The sequence below is a fragment of the Vigna unguiculata genome, chromosome 3 (assembly GCF_004118075.2).
Source record: "Vigna unguiculata cultivar IT97K-499-35 chromosome 3, ASM411807v1, whole genome shotgun sequence".
NCBI lineage: Eukaryota > Viridiplantae > Streptophyta > Magnoliopsida > Fabales > Fabaceae > Vigna > Vigna unguiculata.
Genome location: NC_040281.1, coordinates 58,962,049 through 58,983,558, shown reverse-complemented (window position 1 = coordinate 58,983,558; position 21,510 = coordinate 58,962,049). Strand labels below are relative to the sequence as shown.

The window sequence follows — 21,510 nt, the reverse complement described above, 5'->3', positions numbered from 1 at the left end:
CCAACCCTCATTTACAAATATTCATCATGTTGACAAATCTATGCAATACTTATTTTTTTTAAAACTAGAAATTTGATTAATTATAAATTACTTTTGGTTTAAGTTTGATAAAAACAATTATATACTCGATGAAACACCCATGTCCATTTCATTCTCGATTATTTTTATTTTTGTATACCCATTTATTTTTTCAAATATTACTTAAATATCTTTTTTACAAAAGTTAAAAATTACAAGAAAAACATGGTATTATCAACTATTCTATATCAAAAGTATACACATTTTCTTTTCTTCAATATAAAATATCAATAAGGAAAAAAGGATAAAATTGCTTAGAAAAAGGTTGAATATAAAATGTTCCAAATATTAGTTAAATATTTTTTACAAAAAAAAAATATCAAAATAAGGAAAGCATTATTAAATATTTACCTTTTATATATGAATATAAAATAATTATAAAAAGAATAAAAACGATCAAATTTATGTCTCAAAATTAAGTTATAAAAGTAAAAACAAAATAAAAGTTAATATATGTTTATTAATGAATTTAAAACGGAATTTGAGTGTGAAGATGACAACTAGTAAAGAAACAGATAAATTTAAATAATACTCATAGAAACATATTGTTTTGTCATCTCTAATAAAACTCGCATAAATAATGAAAAGGGGCTTCTAAAAAAAATAAGTACTTAGGTAATGATTAAATTGAAACAAAATTTAAGCCTAAATTGTATTATTAATATACCACCAACATGATTATGAGTAAAAAAATATTAATTCTTTTAGTAGATTAATTTCTTAAGCAATTTATAAGTGCGTAGATACTTAATTATTATCTTCACTGACGTGTTTAATGATTTTACAATTTGGATGATGCTGGAAAAACTTTATCTTGAAAAATCACAACGTTGGCAGAATACGAATGGTGAGAACAGAAATGAAAAAGCGGCCAAAGTAATACGAAAGCGGATAAACAAGGACTATTATAGAAAGAAACTAACACTTTGTCTCTATCATAAAAAAGAAAAAACGGTAAAGACAACCATTTATGCAGAACCAAAAATACATGGAAAAGGGAAAGTACATTGCTAAAGCTACATGACAGGCGAAGACATCCTCTCATTTTGTTTCAGACATGCCACTGGATTTCTACACTTTTCTTATCTACAATTTTCCAGTGTTGTCTCACACCGTGTAGTGCTGCTGGATAGTATCAATGTCCAAACCCTTCAGCTTCACCACAGACTCAACATGTCCTTTCAGAGTGTGAAGCTCACGAAGCCTGTAAACATAATGAATTAGTAATAAACACGCAGAGATTATAGAATCATAAATATTTATAGACAATAATTTCTATGCTTAGTACTATGAATTTTTTACACCGTAAACCAATCAGAATCATGTAATGTATGACCTTTAAAGACACAAAGGTGTGGTTGGCTTACCTTGCAACTTCAGCTCTTTTCCTGGCCTGCTCAGCAATCTCTGAGAGTTCTCTGTAACTGTTTTTCTCATTGAAAATGCTAGAAGTTTCTGGTGGTTGAAGTCCATGCAGGGTCCTCTGAGCATGAGCCCACTGAGCTTCCCTCTCCTCCTTGCCGTAGTCTTTCTTGGTGGTGAAGGCAGTCTGGCAGATTTTGAAACAACCAATTCAAATCAATTGTCATGAAAGCTTTCACCATTATAGAAAGAAAGCTAACACACGAACAGATACATACCTTGTTTTCTAGGAGGTTTTGCCAAGCCTTGCCACTCAATATGTAACGAATGGCAAACTTCATGAGGTCAAGTGGAAAGTAGAAGACAATACTGTATAGCCAGATGACTCCTGCCCAACCCCAACCAATTCCTTTCACCTTTGCAAAGCTCCAATCAGCATACACTGCTATGATTGTAGCAATCTGCAACAAGACATACAATTTGATCAAAATGGTGTTCCCTCCCCCTCTGATCTCGTAGCGTGGCTATAACAATTCTGGGAGATTAAAAGGAGCATCATGCTTACCAGCTGAGCAATAACGAAAGCGATAACTAAAAGCATTCCAGGGCGTTCAACAAAGGACCAGCTTCGAGAACGCGTAACAAATATCAGAGCCTGGCTGACTATACTGACTTGCAAATACAAAGCAGACATCATTTCATCATGAGTCAGGTGTCTAACTCCGAATTTTTCCTGCAAGAACAGTCAAGGGGGTGTTATTTGTTTGATCCAAGAAAAAGAATTGAACCTGTTTCAGTTGAATAATTCTTACAGGGAAGAAATCAGTTTCTCTCATTGCCCAGAAGAATATGATAGTCATCAGTGCCAAGTAACTCCCAAGCACAACCCCAGTAGCAAATATTTCTTGCAGTTTCCAGCTATCAGGCAAGGGAGATGGCTTCACTCTGTCCTTGGAAATTGTCATGATTGTTCCTAATAGTATGCCAATTAGTGTGTCAGACCTCTCATGTCAATCAGCATAGTAATGAAGAGAAATCAAGTTTAATTCAGAGGATTATCTGCCAAAATCATAACAACTTTACCATCATTTAGAATGGCAATGATCAAAACCATGAAAGGAGAGAAATCGAACTTCCAGATCAATGCTATGAACATAAAGCCAAACTGTAACCAAAACAAGAGAGAACCCAAACTTATTGATATGCGCTCATTCTTTATCGTGACGATTACATAAAATCATAACATTAGTATCTACTTACCACTATTCGGATAGTGATAGATACTGCATATATCTGAAATACAAAGAATATATAGCAAACAATGTTAATTTAGAAACAACAAGCACAAAAGAGAATGTTTATGAAGAAAACAGATAGCAACCAACCGTATAGTTTTTCATTCTCTGGAAAATAGCCCTGCTGGTTAAGACGGCACTAATAATAACACTCAAACCAGGTTCTGTCAATACAATATCAGAAGCACTTCTTGCAGCATCAGTTGCATCAGCAACAGCGATTCCGATATCGGCCTTCTTCAAAGCAGGAGCGTCATTGACACCATCTCCAGTCATTCCACAGATGTGCTTCCTATCTTGCAACTTCTTGACAATTTCGTACTTGTGCTCTGCAGATACAAAAAGGGGTTGGTGAGGACAATGTATAACATTCAGGAGAAGAAATGAAGATGAAAAGAAAATCATCGGGGTCAACTGGTAAAGAGTGTGAACCTGGAAACACTCCAGCAAAACCATCTGCCTTCTCAATAAGCTCTTCTACTGGAAGAGCAGCAATACTTGCATCTTTGTCTTGACCAAGCAAGGAAGCAGATGGGTACATATTAGTTCCCATCCCGAGTCTTCGTCCAGTCTCCTTAGCTATGGCAAGTTGATCCCCTGGGGTGTATAACAGACAAGACACAGGACATTAAGTTGAGCATTATTGGCAATAAATACCATTTCATTCAAGAGACTCTTTGAAGGGAAAAATACTTAGGTTTTAATGAATTAGATTATTTACCAGTAATCATCTTGACATTTACACCAAGATGGAGAGCTCTTCGGATAGTTTCAGCACTGTCATGTCTGGGAGGGTCGAACAGTGACAACAAACCAACAAATTGCCATGAACTACCAGCGCTTTCTTTTGTTTTCTCAGGAACTTCCTGCAGAAGTAGGACAAAAGGACCAAGAGGGATTGGTAAAAGGAAATCCATAGTTTCAACACAAACTTCAAACGTGAAGATGCTATGAAAACCTGTCTAGCAACAGCAAGTGAACGAAGCCCTCTCTCTGCAAACTTGTCAATAATACCGTGAACCTTCCTCTTGGCATCTTCCCTGAGGTTACAAAGGGTCATGATCTGTTCACAAAATAAATTACATTAGCATCATCATTGGAGTAACAAGAAATCTCACCATTTCTGAACAAATTGAGTCATGAGATTACCTGCTCAGGAGCACCTTTGCTTGCACGGTGCCATTTTCCATCGGCATCAATGTAAGTCAAAGCAGTTCTCTTGTCAACAGGATTAAATGGCAAGAAATGCACTTCTCTTACCCCAGCCCTTGCCTACAGAATCACAAATTTGTTCATCATAAACCGTCACATATTTTTTTTAACAATTAACTGAAGTATAAAGACCGATGCAAATGAAGATAAGTTTAAAACCTCTTTTGGATCAGCAAGCATTCCAACAATGGCAGCATCTATTGCATCCTGGTTTTCAGTCCTGGAAGCCCTTGCGGCAAGAAGGATCACATGATCCTTGTCGACACCCTTTGCAAAGACCTCAATCAAGTTCTTATCTACACTCAACTTGTTAAGGGTCAGTGTACCTGTCTTGTCACTGCAAAGAACATCCATACCGGCCATTTCTTCAATGGCTGTCATTCTCTTCGTGATAGCACCCTGCTGAGAAAGCCTGTGAGAACCAATGGCCATTGTCACTGACAACACAGTGGGCATAGCAATGGGAATTCCTCCAATCAAGAGGACCAGAAGGTTGTCAATTCCATCTCTGTACTTGCGGTGCTGAATCGGGTACATGACTATGATCTCAGCCAACATACCAACTGCAATGGAACAAATACAGAAGTTTCCAATTGCTGTAAGCACTTTCTGGAAGTGGCCAACTTGGTTGGTACTATCGACCAGGTGAGCTGCTTTCCCAAAAAATGTGTGGACACCAGTTGCAATGACAACAGCTTCAATTTCACCTTGCTTACAAGTTGAGCCAGAGAAAACTTCATCTCCAGGACCCTTGGTAGCAGGAAGTGACTCTCCAGTCAAGGCGGATTGATCAACCTTCAAAGCATCACCCTCGAGAAGACGAGCATCAGCAGGAATTATATCACCTAGTTTGATGCTTATGATGTCTCCAGGAACTAAAATAGCAGCTTCTTGCTCGGTCCATTTACCATCTCTAAGAACCTACAACAACGAAAGTTCAGCCAGCCACTTAAACATACTTAAACTTGTTTCTTCTTCGAATTACACAAACAGTTCAAAATAGTATGTAAGTAAAACAGATACATTATAGTTCACAACGATATAGTTTTATTTTTAAACAATGAGAAGTTCGAATTCTCATTAAACTTCAATTCGTTACCTTTGTCTTGGGGGCAAGACCAGCCATAAGAGCAGCAGCCGCATTACCGGCATTATTTTCTTCAATGAAACTTATGGTGGAGTTGATCACCAGCAAGCAGACGATACCCACAAAATCTTGCCAATCTGGGGGTCTCCCATCCCCATTTGCAAGAGCAATTGCCATAATAGCAGCAGCTTCCATCACCCATGAGAGAGGGTTCCACATGAACCCAAGAAACTTGAGTAATTTGCTTTCCTACATCAATAAAATTGCTACCGATCAGCATTTACATTTAACAACTGTACCATAGAGATATATTAGCCAAAATGTATTGTAATGAAAGGAACCTTTTTCTCCTCTAGCTTGTTTGGCCCAAATATCTGAAGCCGATTGGCTCCTTCGTCCGAGGACAATCCTTCTCTGGAACATTTCAGCTGCTGGAACACCTCCTCAATAGGAATACGTTCCTGTGAATCAGCAAATCATGTTAGAAAAATTGATTCCTTAGCACATTCGCCACATGCATCATCTCCCCGCTCAACAAGTAACCGTAAATTTAGTCGCTTCTTGAATACCATTTAGCAATTGTTTGCTTTTGCTTTTCAAAGATTTATGAACGCAGTTATTTAATTTTATTCATTCATGCATGGGTATGTGCTTCTGGTTTAGGTAATATTTTACAACATACTCAAGAAAGAGACTTTTTTAATAATTTTAAAAACAACTCTCTGTTTCTACGTTGACTTTGAAAGTGAACCAAACTGCGCACAGCGGGCTGTGACCAAAGTCAGTGGGTGCAGTAATCACAAAAGCGTTGACTGAACACCGCCCAAGAAAGTGTTTCTGTCAGAGAGGACAGAACAACTATCCCTCCATGTGTAACACCTTGCACCGCCTTCCACGTTATTCAATTCAATTTTCTGTTCACATCTCACCAACAACTTCAACAAGACCAAATTGCTCTACCTAGTAACAGTAAATTACTGGTACAACTTAATGTGAAAAATAACTCTGGATTTAAATAGCAAAGTGATTCCTCTAAATAATTCTTTGATTTTAATTTTTCATTGCACCTTGAATTTATTTTTTATAATGATGGTGTTGAAAATTGTAAAAGGGTGGTGTAGTTGTAGTGAGTTTGTAAATAAAATAACTATAAAAGCTGTGGACCCCGGTGTGTCAGGGCTAAGGATCATGGCACCATAAATGTGAAAGTTACGGTTAAGCAGGTGGGTCTGAATGTACAGAAAAGAAAAATAAAAAAATGAAAAAGCCCAAAGTACCACGGAAAAGTACTTAAAATTCCTTCAGACCACACACGGCGCATAGAAAGAGACAGATAATACATAATAGGCATATAAATTAATCGAGTAATTAATTATGATAAAAATATGCTTTTTTAATATTTGTTTTTAGCTTTAAATTGAATATTTAGTAACAGTTTCTTAATACTTTAGTAAAAAATTAAAAAATAATAATTAATCATTTTTTTAAAATATACAGACTAAAATCACGAAAAATATTACCACATTAATTATTATTTACGTACTGTCAACACGGAGAAAAAAAATATGTCAAAAAGGAGAGCATGTTGTGCAATTTATCTTTTTTTTCATCTGACACGTTAGATCCATTAGAATAAAAGGTTGAGCTTTCAATTTATGAAAAATTCTATTACGTAAGCTTTTGAAAGACTTAAAAGCTCACAGAATTATTATATAAATCCCTAAATATTTGGGCGAATATTAAAAAAATGATAAATAAATTGATCCTGAAATATTTTTTTGTTTTTACAAAATTGTAAAAGGCTGTTATATCCTTGCATAAAAATACTGACACAAGATTCGGTGATAGAGTTGTTTAAAAAAATAAAAGAAGGTTTTGTCTTTACAAAACTGAGACTAAATACTGGAAACACTGTTCTGGTATTAAATTATTCCCTAAAATATATATAAAAGAAACTGACACGGTGATAATTTTTAAAAATTATTTTTTATCGTTAGAAAACTTACAGAGAATAAAACGTTCACAGAGATATATTTTTAAAGCAGTGTAATCCTTTGCTTGATTAAATTATGCGAAATTCACGTGTTTGATAGCAGAAAAAGTGGAGAGATTTTTTTCTGAAAAAAAAATTAGAATCCCAAATCCCATAATTGCGGGTTGCTTTTAGAATCGTACCAGGTCCCTTTCGGAGCATGTTGCCTCACCTAAACTTATAGCCCTCTATAAATCATTCCCTAATTTTTCTCCACAATCAAATAGAAAAAAAAATGGTTGCAAAAATATGTAAAATGACCACTTTCTTACTCAGATCAATCTCTCAAAAAAGAAAATATTTAATTCAACTTTTGTTTGAAAAATAAAACCAGAAAGAATTTTTTTTAAAATGAAAATATAGTTAATTCGAGTAAGACGAGAAGAAAGAGAATTTGAATGCAAATGTGTTACGCAACCTACACACCTCACTTTAGGTGTACAGCAGAGGGAAAAAGGGATGAGAAAGATGGTGAAGAGAGGGAGAAAATGCAATAATGTGGTAAAAGAAATTGGTTGTACATTTAGCATTATGCTGTCATTGCAAAGAAAGCTGAAAGGGAAAGAGGAATCGTAGAGACCGAAATTGGAAAACGGGATCTTAGAAAGGTTTTGGCACATAAACAGTAGAAAACGGCAGAACATAAACAAAAAGTGCGGTGGGTGAGAAGACATACCAGATCAACAGTCTCGTTCTTGATTTGGTCGAGGGTGATTGCTGCTTTGTCAGCAGCCATGTTTGAGATGAAAGAGGCACAGAGCAGAGAGGAGAAGAGAGAGATCTACACCCCCAAACTCACCCTAGTGATGAGAGAAGCAAAGAGGAAGGGTAAGAGATGAGAATGAGAATACGAAAGAGAAGAGTGGTGTGTGTGTTTTATACCCAAAACTCACCCAAGGACGGTATCACAATTAAGACTTCTCCCACACAATTATGATGTTGACCGCGCTGATGTGCCTTGGACTTCAACACCCCTCACTTAAAATATTACTCTTTTCCTTTCTTTTTATCTTCTCTTTTTCTTTTCATCACTTTCTAAAACTTTCTAATTTCATGTATATTTTCAGTAAAAAAATAACTCCAGTAGGCCAAACATAAATATCTACTCACTAATTATCTTATGCGGTTAATACTTATAATAAAGATAATATAAAAAATAGATAACCGTGTAATATATAAATAATGTCTGAAAAACCTTTATTTCTAATCATAAATTATCCTTATAATAAATTTTCTATTTATCTTTTGTAATAGCTACCATAAATGTTTATCAACATATATTTATAATTAAATGACCATATTCAATTAAACATTCTATAAATTTATTAACTTTTATAATAAGTATCTAAAAAAACATGTTTTATTAGTTAAAATTATATATATATATATATATATATATATATATATATAAATAAATAAAGAGAAGAGTTAAATATAGTGTTTGACAACTTTCTACTTAAATAATAGGTGAGAATAATATTTGAAATGTAAAATAGACTTAATAATATTTGAGTAAAAGAATTAAATTTACACGTTTTTAGAGATAAAAGATTAAATTAATTTAAAATTTTAAAAATAATTAATTAAAAATTAAAAAATAATAACATATTTAACCACTAGAGAGAACTACAAATTTAACCAGAGTTATATTTTCTTTATTATATATATATATATATCAATTTTATGAATACAAATTTTATATTATTTATTAAGATATGTAAATGTAATATTATTCAAAATTAATTACATACTTTTTTAATATTAATTAAAAAATTAATTAATAAGATGGTAAATTGAAATACTCATTCACTAATTTTTTGAGGCATTTATTGACAGCACCTTTATCATATTGTTGACACATCCTTACGATGTGAACAATTAGTTTTGAAATGGTACTTTTTTTCTTTCCATTGTACCATCAAAATAATACTTTTTTATGATGCACTCAAATACACTAAATAATTTCTACCAAAAAATACATTGTATAATGACAGGTTTTATATTTTAATTAAAAGTAAACATAATCAGTGATGAGAATTTAAGTGTGTGTTTTTTAATTGCGGTGGAAACACGGTCAACTAATGGTGAATCTTATTAAACTTGGTTTGACTAAAATTTGTTAAAATGTTTAGTTACCAAAATAAAATTATTAAATACTAATTAATTGACTAAAGTCGTTGCAGTGTAGATGTGATAAATAGTTGTTGTTAATCTGTTCAAATAATTTTGCTAAGTTTTAGTGTTCTAACTTTTCCAATTTCCCCTCATACTTTATATTTTAATCTTAAATTAGGCACTTTGTCACTTATAACTTCTACCTTATTTCCTTTAAAATCTATATGTTTTCAAAAGATATATAAATTTTATTTCAAAAATTAAAGGCTTGAATATGTTTTTTCCTTCAATTTTTTTTGTGAAAATTGAAATTAATCCATCTTCAAATTTTGAGACTATATTAGTTTTTTGTTTTTAAAAATATGTGAATTTAGACTTTTTAACCAAACGTGTTAAACTATCATAAAACGTGTTTAAAACATTAAATAAATTTAACAAAAATTTATTAAAAATATTAAATTCATGTATTTATAAATATAGAAGACTAAAGTGGTCAAAAGGTTTAATGGTAGACTAATTTTAATTTATAATAAAAATTAAGGAACAAGAAACATATTTAACCAAAAATTAAAATATTATATATTTTTGTTTAATATAGAATTAAGATAAGTGAAAAAGTATTAACTTTATTAATTTGTTAATGTATATATAAAAAAATAGCTAATTATTATAATAAAAAATAACTAATACATGATTATTTTTGTGTGAATCTAAATTAAAATCAAATATATTAGATATTTTTAACATAAAAATGTATAAATTATTGTCATCATAAAAACATCATTGATTTATATATTAGATATTTCATTGATAAATATCGATAAAATATCCTTAAATATTATATATAAATACGTGTATAAAAATACAAATACATAATACAAATTGAAATATGAGTACATTTGAGCAACACCACTTAGACTTGTTGAATTAACAACATGATGCTTAGGAAATATTTTGTCTAAAAACACCCCGAGATTGTATTGCATTTGAATTCTCTAATTTATCCAACACTCCAATTTCATTTCACTACATTCGGATTCAATATTTCATCATAATTCTTCAACACATGAAAACGTCCTAAAAATTCAAAAAAATAATATATTTTTTAATTTCATAATTATCAACGGATTCATTTGTCTAAATTTATACTGATGCATTATATCATCAATATACTTAAATATATCATTCATTTAAAACAACTAACATATCATTTAAGATATAATATTTTCTCTTTACCTAAATTGAAGTGTCTTTTATCCAAACACCATTTAAAAATCCATAATAGAAGTTCACAATTAAAGTAAACTTTAAGGAAACAATTTTACAATGGCGAGATCTCTTAATCAATGCATTAAAAAACAAAATAAAAATTTTAAAACTTAAATAATTAAGGTGGATTATATTCAGCCAAAAATCAAGTTCTAATTGATCTAACTCAATTTACTTTTTTCCATTTTCATTATAACAATCTGTCAAAATTTCTCATATAATTAGAGAGAATAAAAAAAAAATTTTTTTTTTCAAAAAACTAAAAAATAACATGCGACTTAATAAACACCACATCTAATTTATTTTTAAATTTATTAATAAAATATTACAAAAACACATATATTAACAAATATTTAAAATATATTTGTATATATTAAATTTGTCATTTACCATATGTATAATAATAAACTTTGAGAGCATAATATAAATTTAAATTTGGTAATAATCATATACTAACTAAAATCAAATTTTAAGTAATATACTTTTTTTTCAAATTTATATAAAAGTGTGCTAGAATTCACCATGCATACATAAATACGTTTGATTATCACTCTCTAATAAGGCATGAAAAACAAATATATGTAAAAAAATAAATAATATTTGTTTAATATGTCTCTACATCCATATTTAATGCAATGAATGGAAAGACTGTGATTTGTTTGGTCTGATTAACAGAGATTTCATGCATCATGCCATCCATGCATAGACGTTAATATATCTTTATTTAGTTAAGTGTGCTTTTTTTTATCAAAATTTTGTTGTAAAGTTGAAGTTTGTATATATTTGAAATTTTTATAAATTATAGTTTTTAAATTTTAAAAATAAATAGATATATGTATTTTAATCTAATTACATTAAAATTTCTTGACATATCAAATATGTTTCTTAGTAAATATTAAGAAAAATGTCAAAATATAACTTAAATATTAATATGAAACAAATTTAACATGTTCAAAAAATTTAAGATAATTAAATTAAAATATTGTATTTATTTATTTTAAAAGTTTGAAAATTAAAATATCAAAGTTTAGAAATTAATAAAATACTTAACCCTATTTTTTTTAAAATGTGTGAATTGTTTTTTGTACTAAAAAAGAAAAATACTAAAAATAATGATAATTGATTATAAATGATAGAATCACACTCATTAAATATTCTAAATAAATATTTATATATATAATATTTGTATTTATAATAAAGCAATTCTATAAATTCATAAAATGTCGATTCTTTCTGTCATTCTTCTAAAGATCAACTTTTAGGAAAACCAGTAATAAAATTTAAAGTTGATAACAAATGATAATTTATTTTTCAGTTAAAAATATTATATATATATATATATATATATATATATATATAATAATTTTTATTTATTGTTATGAAAAAGAAAACTTTGATCAAAGTTGAGTTTTGACCTTTTTAGATTGAGTTTTATTTGTTTTTTTCTTTTGTTTATGGGCTGCTTTATAAAATGAATGATTATAATTGAGATATTAATAAAATTTTTGTCATTTGAAAAATAAATAAAATATACATTGCAATAAATTTATCTAAAAGCCTTATTTTATTTTTTTTTTCAGTAATTACAATTCACTTATTAATATTTGTCATATTGAAATAAATTAAAAAAATATAAAATGACTAATATTATATCATTTATTTTATTTATGACAAAATAATTAAACTTATAAACATTAAGAAAATAAGTTAAATATATTAAATTATACTAATATTTTTTATTTTTTTAACATCTTTATTATTAATATTGTAATATAAAAAACACACATAATAATAATGTAACTAAAAAGATGACATTATTTAAAATAGAGTGAAAATGTTATAAAATAACATTATTCAAACTTCTAAAATATCATTATTCAAACTTTTTTTAAATTTTTATAAAGTATTATAACTTTATTCTTTATGTTTCGTAATTGCTCTTTTATGTACATTTTTTTTCTCTTTTCCAAATTTAATAAACTATTTTCCATAAAATTATAAAAAAATAATGAAAATAAGTTCTTTTAGTTACTTTTTAGAAACTTTTATTCATATTTTTAATATGAATTTTGGAAATATTTTTCATTTTAGTAATTATTATAAATAATTAATTTTCCATTATCATATGAAAAGGAAATACATGTACGTACTTTTATACAGCAGAAAGTAAAAGTAAAAGTAGTTAAAATATGTTTATATTTAAAAAAATAAGATAATAAATAAATAGAACAATTTAAGAAATATTTCTTTTACCGCTAAAAACTGCTACAAATAATTTTATTTATGAATAAAATCCAATTAATTTTATCAGTTTTCTTAAAATGATAGCCATGAGTCGTCTGCGACTACTCAGAGTTTCAGTGTACACTAATGAGTACGTGGGTCATCAATCGTAAGCATTTTGGGTCAACTCTTATCCAATATAGCGATCTCGCCTCTATCACGTGAGATGACATCATATAATCTCAAAATGTTTTGCCACGTACATCTCGACCGTTGTTTCCCCCAAGAGGTAATTATCGTGGCGGTGCTATGCCCTAGATTTATAATTCATTATCGGATGCGCCAAATCCCATGATATGTCGTCTTCATCGTCTCATTTCCCGAACTCATCACACTACAGATATGAATGCAAATTTTCATTTGTTTCTATGGTGAGTTATAAATGAAATGTCTTCTTTCGTATACAAAAGTCTGTGTAATAAAGAAAGGGATTTAATTACTTTAAAAACAAAATTAAAAGTAATTATTAATCTATTTAATTCTAAATTAATTAAAATAATTAGAATATTCTGTTTCTCTCATATGGAGGAAATAATATTTAGTATGAATTTATAATATTTAAATATTATAAGTTTGTTATCTGATACATATTATAAATACTATAATATATTGTAATGTAATTTTTTCTATTCCTTGTTAATAATTATGTATAATTTGTTACAAATAATAATTTATAAAAATTATTAAATAATTCAATTATTTAAAGTATTGAATAATAATTTCGCAGTAAAAAGTATTTAAAACTATAGTTTATGACAAAAATATTATTAATTATTTTTAATCAAATTAATCATATATATATATATTGTTAATTAAAAAAGTAAACAATTTTCTCTGTTTGTTATAGATAAATAGTAGGATGACAAAAATACTAATAAAGTACTCATATTTGTGGATAAAATTTGTTATTAGAGGTGTTAATTGGACAAATGGTCCATATATCTTGTTAAGTCCCCTTAAGGGAGTCCTAGATGAGAGGATAAAAAAAATCCTCAAGCCCCAAAAATCCCTCTCTAGTGAGTTAGAGTTAGAGCCAAGGACCCAAGGTAGGTTTAACCCAATAAAATATTTTAACTAAATCTTAAAAGTAATATTTTGAGTTTGAACCAATATGGAGTCAAGTTGTCTTAGGCCGTCGAAACTAGACAATCGGACTAGGCCAAACCAAAGATCGAGACGGGTTAGCCCAGGCCGAAGGTTAAAATGGGACATCTTGGGCCAAAGGCCAAGATGAGCAGGAACAGTTTGGACACACAACAAATAAAGGCCAAGTCGAGGTGACGGACAAAACGGGTCAACCCGAGCTTACAAACGAGACAAACCAGCCCAGGCTCGTAGCTAAGACGGGTCAACACAAGCTAAAGGTCTAAACTGTCTAGCATGGGCCGATGGCTGAGACGAGCCGACATGTGTCGACGACTGATACGGTCCAGCTCGACCCCATGACCGAGTAGGATCGGCCCGAACCGACGCCAAATATGGGTCCAATGCCCGAGACGGGTCAGCTCGGGCCGATGTCTAAGATGGGCTGGTCTAGACCGACGGCAGAGAGAGGTTGTCCCAGGCACATGATAGGGACAGGTTGTCTCGGGCTAACATTCGAGACTAGTCGTTCTGGGTCCACGTTCAAGACAAGTCCATCCAATCCATGGTCGACATTTGTTGGCTCGGGACGATTGACAAGATGGTCCAAGGTCGATTGTCTAGTCAGGTTTACCTAAATCGAAAGTTTAATGGCATATTTAAATAAATAATAATATATTTTTCATGTTTAAAAATAATGCCCATGGGTTGGTCCTGACCCACAAGACTTTTGTGGGCGTTTTGGTCCTATGAACTTTTTAAGTGGGACTTTTTGGTTCTATGGGTTTTTTTAGCCCCAACTCACGTGGGCTAAAGCCAAGCCCAATGGGCTGGGCCAAATTGACGGCTCTGTCCCCCGTGGATGGTTGGTACATGTAGGTATCTATTACTTGTTGATAGCATGCATTTTAATACCTACTTATCAACTTTTGGATGTGAGTATCATACTACTCGTACCCGTATCTATCAGTTAACTACAAAAAGTTAAAATTAAAATTTAATTTATATTTTATTGAGTTAAATTTGATTAAAATTAAATTTTAAATTTAATTTTATTACATTAAATTTAATTAAAATTATATTATATTTATATTTTTGTTATTTTATTTACATTTTACTTTAAAATTTTATAAAATGTCTTTGTTCAAATATCTGCAATTACCCGATACCCGTGGATTTAAAAGAACCTGAAAGTATTCTTTAAAAAGGTTTCCGACAAGTAATGAGATGTGTAACGAGTAAATTATTTTGTTACAAGTCGAATAGTGAGTAAACATTATCTGTGCCCGACATGACTCATTATCTGTGCCCGACATGACTCATTATCATCTAATAAATACATATAATTATAATAATAAAACTTAAAAGTAAGAAAAGAAAACTAATTTTGTTTTTTATAAGTTTTACTCTTTTCAACATGTTATCTACATGTGTGATATATTTTCCTTTTTACCAATAATATATTAAGTAATATTTCAAGTTCACTATTAAATATAGGTTAAATTACTATTTTGGTCCTTGTTTTTATTAAGAAGTGTAAAATTGGTCATCCAATTTTTTTCATCTCAATTTGGTTCTTATTCTTTTACAAATGATTCAATTTGGTCATTATCGTCAGTTTGACCAAACAATGCTAAAGTCAACACACGTGTCAATTTGTGATTTTTTGAATTTTATTTTATTTACACATACTTCACAGTAATGCCACATGTCAAGAAGTCTCAATTTAGTCAATTTAGTCATAATTTTGTAAAAATAGAATAATGTTGTCTCTCCTTAAATTGATTTTTTGTATAAATGTTATAGTGATATTCTTACTAAAATTAACATTTTTATTAAATATTTCTTGAAATATTTTTAAATTAACTTTAAAATCTATACGAAATACATGTTTGAAATCCTGTTAGTTAGAGTTTGGATGTGATTATTAGATTTAATGTGAAAGACAAATCATACAACCAAAAAATACATGAACAAATTAAAATTAATAAGTTGAACAGCAAAATTTTAAAGATTCAAGTATTAACTCCATACCAGTTCACCCATGTGAGTTGTCCTAAATAGTTCGTATAAATTTTAAAGTTTGTGTAAAAACATTTATACAATTATTTAATAAAAATGTCAATTTTAATAAGAATATCAGCATAAGATTTATACATAAAGTAAATTGAGTCTTAATTTAAAGAATGACAATATTGCTTCATTTTTATAAAAATTGGGACTAAATTGAAACTAAAAACAAATATATAGACCAATTTGAAATTTCTTGACATGTGACACAACTATGAAGTGACATGTGTAAAGATATAAAAAATTTTAAAATAATAATTTTTTTTAAAATTTTTAAAATAAAAGAAATAAAAAATGCACAAATTGACACATGACCTTGACTTTAACACCGTTTGATCAAAACTAACGGCAAAGACCAAATTAAATCATTTTTAAAAAAACAAGGACCAAGTTGAGATAAAAAAAAAACTAAAGAACCAATTTGTCTTAACAAACACTGGCGGACCTTGCTTCGGACTAAGGGGAGTCATGTCTCTCCCAAGCTTTTTTATTTATTTATATATATATATATATATATATATATATTTAAAATTTGTATTTATATTTTTTTGTTTAATTTGATGAATCTTGGTCAATAAATGGATTAAAGGGATTAATGTTCTATTTCTAGTTATAAGATTTTTTCATACCAAGTCATTAAGAAAGTGCGAAGTTTAAAAAAAGAGAGAGAAAAGGCAGATTGAGGAAAGATAGTGGAGGAGAATAGAGAGAACAAACGATGCATATTCACAAGATCTCATTAATTAGTATCCTAGTATAATTTATGTATGTTAAATTTATGATTCTTTCATTACGATTTTTTTTTTTCAAATTAAATTTTTTCCAAATTAGTATGAACCCTAACTATAATTTTAAGAATATTTTTATAAAATTGGCATGAACCTTAATTACATTTTTATCAAATTAGTATAATCCTACATTATAAAATGTTGATATTTTGTATTTTTGGCTGCATACAGTAAATTAGTTAGTATAATCTTAAATTGAAAAAGAAATTAGAATAATTATTTATGTGAATTCAATAAATTTTAAAAATTGAAAAATGTGAATAGCCGTATGAGAATGATTTAAGTAAAAAAAGTATTTTTTTTAATTAAAATATATATATATATATAGAAAATCTAATTTGATACTCTGAATATTTTATCTGAGTTTCGTCATTATTGACAAAAATAATTTACCCTTAAATATAGTATTTTGAATCACATTTTTCAATATTTTCTCTGTGACATATTTAAATCTCCAAGATTTCAATTTGGTTTTTCACTTATTCAGGGTCTCATCTAGTAATCTTTGAGTTTAATTTTATACCTATGGTAAATGTATTGGAGATATCATAATAATAACTAGACACTGAGTATTAATAAATAGGAAGAAAGAATTGTTATCTAATGTGTCACCCTAGCGAACAAATAAAAGGAAAGATCAGGAGGAAGTTCGGTTAAATTCTTTTATATTAATTTAATTAAATTTAATTAAATTTTTATTTTATTTTAAATTATATACTATTTAATTTATTTTATTTTAAAAATTTTATCATATTTATTTATAGTTATATTATTTAATTTATCTTAAATTTTGTATTGTTTTATTTATTTTTTCCATTTAATTTCTCTTTGTACTACTTTTTTATCTTCTGTTATGTTTATTTGCATCATCTAATTTATTATGTATTTAAGTCATACTTATTTAATTTATTTTTAGTTATGTATTGATTTTCTTATATATTTAACCTAATTTATCTTTTATTCATTTTTACATACTTATTATAATTATGCCATTTAATTTATCTCGATATCGAATATGTTTATTTATTTTGAGCTATCCATTGGTCATTTATATTAATTTATATTTTTTATTATATTTGTTTATAAAATTATAGTCCATATGTAATTATTTATTTAAAGTGTTTGTTTTTATTTTATGTTATTTAATTTCTATGATTATTTTTATAATTTTTGTACTTATTTAGATGGTATATAAATTATTAATCAAGAAAGAAAGACATGTCTTAATAGTCATCATATTTTATGATTTTTAAAAATAGGATGACAAAAATATCTATATTTATGAATATTTAGAAATGAAATTATAATTGATATTTATTTTAATATACGTTTATAAATAAATTAAGTGTGAGTATTATATTCTTCGTACTCAGTATTTGTTACACATAAAATTAAAAGTAAAAATTTAATTTATAACTTATTAAATTAATTTTAATTTTAATTAAAATTTAATTTATATTTTATTAAATTAGATTTATTTATATTTACTTTTATTTTTTGTAATTTTATTTAAATTTTACTTTAAACATTTATAAAATATTTTTTAAATATCGAGTATTCATATATTTTAAAAAACTCAGACATATTTTTTCTAAATAAGTATTCTATAGGTAATAGAAGAAGAAATAGATGAATTTTATAATTGTAGATAAGTAGATAGGAAGTGTATCTATGTCTGACATGATCCTTTAACGTCCTAATGTGAGTTGAAAAAGATTCTTAGGCTTGATTTCAATGAGATAAAATTAAATGTGTTTGGAAAATTAGAGTCTGGTGTACCGCAGGATGAAAGACAATTAGTGGATTTTAAATACAATTGAAGAAAAGAAGATAAAATCCAACATTTTACTCCCGCATTCAATTAAGCTCTCTATATAAAAACACATTGAATCTCGAGATAAATACTCAATAATCTTATCAAATCCTTATAAATACCATATTTGTTGATATTACGCAATACACTTGCTGAGATTTGATTGATAAGAAAACCATATCAATACTTATAAATTTGATTTTGGCTCATGCAGCATAAATACTAATGAACTAACTCTGTTAGCGTCGCTTTTTATTATTTTGAGTGAATTTGTTGGAGTTGTAATTTTTTCTTGTAATGTGAAAGGAGGTTAAAACAAATATTATATCATATAAATTATTATTTATTAATAAAAGTTTTTAAATCTATATTATTTATTTATTCATCAGTGTATTGTACTCTTAAAAAACTATTATTTTAAAACCGATAAAATATTCATTTAAATCTTATTCAACGTACATGTAATAAAATTCATATTCAAATAATTCTTGATTTCATTTTCAATAGAATTAACGTTACTAAAAAAGAATTAACGGATCAACTTTTACCAACATGTAACATTCCGTCTTTTTTTAGAATTTCATTGAGAAATGAGTTCCACAATGTTGAATTGGATATATTTATTTATTTTATTTCTGTAACATGTTATTTACAAGGATATTGTTATATTATATCGTGTCTGTAGCTATGAATTGAATTTTAGTATGTTGTTTGACTATGTTGTCTATGTATAATTAATGTAAGAAACGAGAGCTGCTTCTCGTAAATGACACGTTTAGTTTATCCTCCCAAATCTTTGTTCAATAAAATATCAGTGTGAAATCCTTAGTCAGAATTGAAATTCGAACAAACAATGATGAAAACATAAAAGCTTTTAAAAATGAATAAATTGTGTCACAAGTTAAAATTAGTTTATGAATAAATAAATATGTATTAATTTTTTTATATTAAATTTATTTATAAGTTAATTTTATCTTATAAAAAAGTTATCTAAAATGGACCTTAGGACAACACAAAAGTAGTTGTAAACCTCCATTTCTGGAACAAGAAGAAAAATTCAGGTTAAACCGCCAGCAGTTATTTGGTGACAGTAACAGATATTGATAATAAATTGTATATTTTTTTTGACATTATACATCATCTAGAGACTTTATTTTTTTAATTTTCTTGAGTACCGATTAACATGTGTCTTATAACACATTTCTTTATCAAAAAATGATAATTTCGCCGTTGTTCGTGGATGTTCTTTTCAAAGGAATTGTAGTTATCAGATTTTTTTTTTTTTTGTCCGCAAATATATATTGCTGCAATTTCTATAAAGATAACGATTATCATTTGTGGAGTTTTGTTAGTGATTTAGCAAATTAGTAGCTTCACCTTTATACAATTGATTTTGGTATTGGCCTTTTCATAGTCAACAGATTTGAATGTATTTTTTCAAACGAATAATTTGTATTAATCATTCACCAACCCATTAATTCTTAAAGCTTTATCTTAACAGTTACTATTTTTTTCGGTCTTTAAGGTTTACTAGTCAAAAAGGAAAACTCAACCTAATTGCGACCTTAAAAGGATATCAATAAGTTTTATGAAACTATAATGTTATAACGACTTCTCCGTCCTTTAACATTCCTTTAACAGTTCTTGAATTATCTGATAATTGATTTTTTTTCAAGACTGTATTAATAATTTAAGGTCTACTTAGAAAAGTTAATGATTTGAGTTTGTCCTTGAATAACATGTATATATATGATTGAGTTTTAAGGTTAAAAATCATACAATTCTCATGTAAAGCTATAAACACGTCTCAGTTAAAAAAAAATAAGGCCAAAATCATTTTTTCCTATTTTTGTTTTAATTATTTAATTTGTCTTTCTTTATTTTAATTAAATTTTATTTTCTGTTAAAATTTTCAATTTAGTCATTTTAATTAGATTAGCAACGATATATTTAACCATGTCATATGTGTAGTACTTTTAGTTTTTTCTTTAATATTTTATTTTTTTGGTGTAAGGTATTATCAATGTTACTATCATTACAGCGGCACATAATAATGTAAGTGTTTGGTTTTAATTTCGTCCTTATTTTTTATTTTTTATTTAATTGGATCTCAATTTTTTTTAGTTAAACAATATTGTCTTATAACATAGAATCAAATTAATAGTTAAACTTAATTAAAAATATTAATATTAAATTCTTATCGTAATTTTTAAATTTTAATATATAAAATAATAAAAAAAATATTTTCCATTTTATCTGTTACTACCAGTCACAGCCGAAGGATACGTCAATTACTTTGAAACATATTTAACTTATTTTTTTTATAATTCTTTGACTTTGTAACCATTCGTTCCATCTTATTCTAAATATTACGTTCTAGATTTTTTTTTTCTATTGATTCAAATATGTGATCCTATATTTAAATAAAACACATCCAAAATTAGAATTATAACTTCATCACATATTTTTATCACGAATACTGAATATGGGGACACAAAAGTAATATTAAATGATATCAAACATTGTTAATTACATAATGTGATAAGAAGATAAATAAGAAGATAGATAGGAAAATATTAACAAAGGAAAATACATTTTTTAATTATTTCACATGTTACAATTTAAAAATTACAATAAAAATTACATATTTTAAAAAATTATAAATTTAAAATAGGTATTTTTTAATTTTAATTAAAAAATTAAATTAATAGTGAAGTGATTTGACATATAAATTTTAAAAACTTATTTTAACATGAATATATAAGTTATATTAGACTTAATTATTAATTTGGTCTCATTATTTTAGAGAGATAACATTGTTCCATATAAAAAGAATGAGACAAAATTGAATACAAAGAATTAACATTGTAATGTAGCATTGATATTGACACGTGACATTAATATTAACATTGACACATGAATGATTTGAAGGTGATATATTGTTCACTTATGCGAATTTGAGAGAGAAGAAAAGGAAGGAAGAGCGGGCTTACTCTTTTTTCCAATCATCTCACTTATGGGAT

The 21,510-nt window shown here is 27.9% G+C and overlaps 1 protein-coding gene across 1 annotated transcript; it reads right to left on the bottom strand.

The window, feature by feature from the left end:
• Window positions 1-955: 955 nt before the first annotated feature.
• On the bottom strand, window positions 956-7,927 carry LOC114178425 (plasma membrane ATPase 4-like). Its single transcript, XM_028064323.1, has 16 exons — window positions 7,743-7,927; window positions 5,376-5,495; window positions 5,047-5,283; window positions 4,107-4,868; window positions 3,885-4,007; window positions 3,694-3,798; window positions 3,457-3,601; window positions 3,168-3,332; window positions 2,826-3,064; window positions 2,701-2,733; window positions 2,524-2,605; window positions 2,253-2,413; window positions 2,006-2,173; window positions 1,719-1,901; window positions 1,446-1,627; window positions 956-1,282 (listed from the first exon to the last, which is right to left on the bottom strand). The coding sequence occupies exons 1-16, from the start codon at window positions 7,800-7,802 to the stop codon at window positions 1,186-1,188; spliced, it is 2,862 nt and encodes a 953-aa protein (XP_027920124.1). The 5' UTR covers window positions 7,803-7,927; the 3' UTR covers window positions 956-1,185.
• Between the last annotated feature and the right edge of the window lie 13,583 nt (window positions 7,928-21,510).

Coding starts and splice junctions, on each gene's coding strand:
- LOC114178425 (XM_028064323.1), bottom strand. CDS start 7,802: ATGGCTGCTGACAAAGCAGCAATCACCCTCGACCAAATCAAGAACGAG. Junction 3,799..3,884: donor GCAAAGGTGCTCCTGAGCAG/GTAATCTCATGA, acceptor TTTTGTGAACAG/ATCATGACCCTTTGTAACCT. Junction 3,333..3,456: donor AAATGTCAAGATGATTACTG/GTAAATAATCTA, acceptor TATACACCCCAG/GGGATCAACTTGCCATAGCT.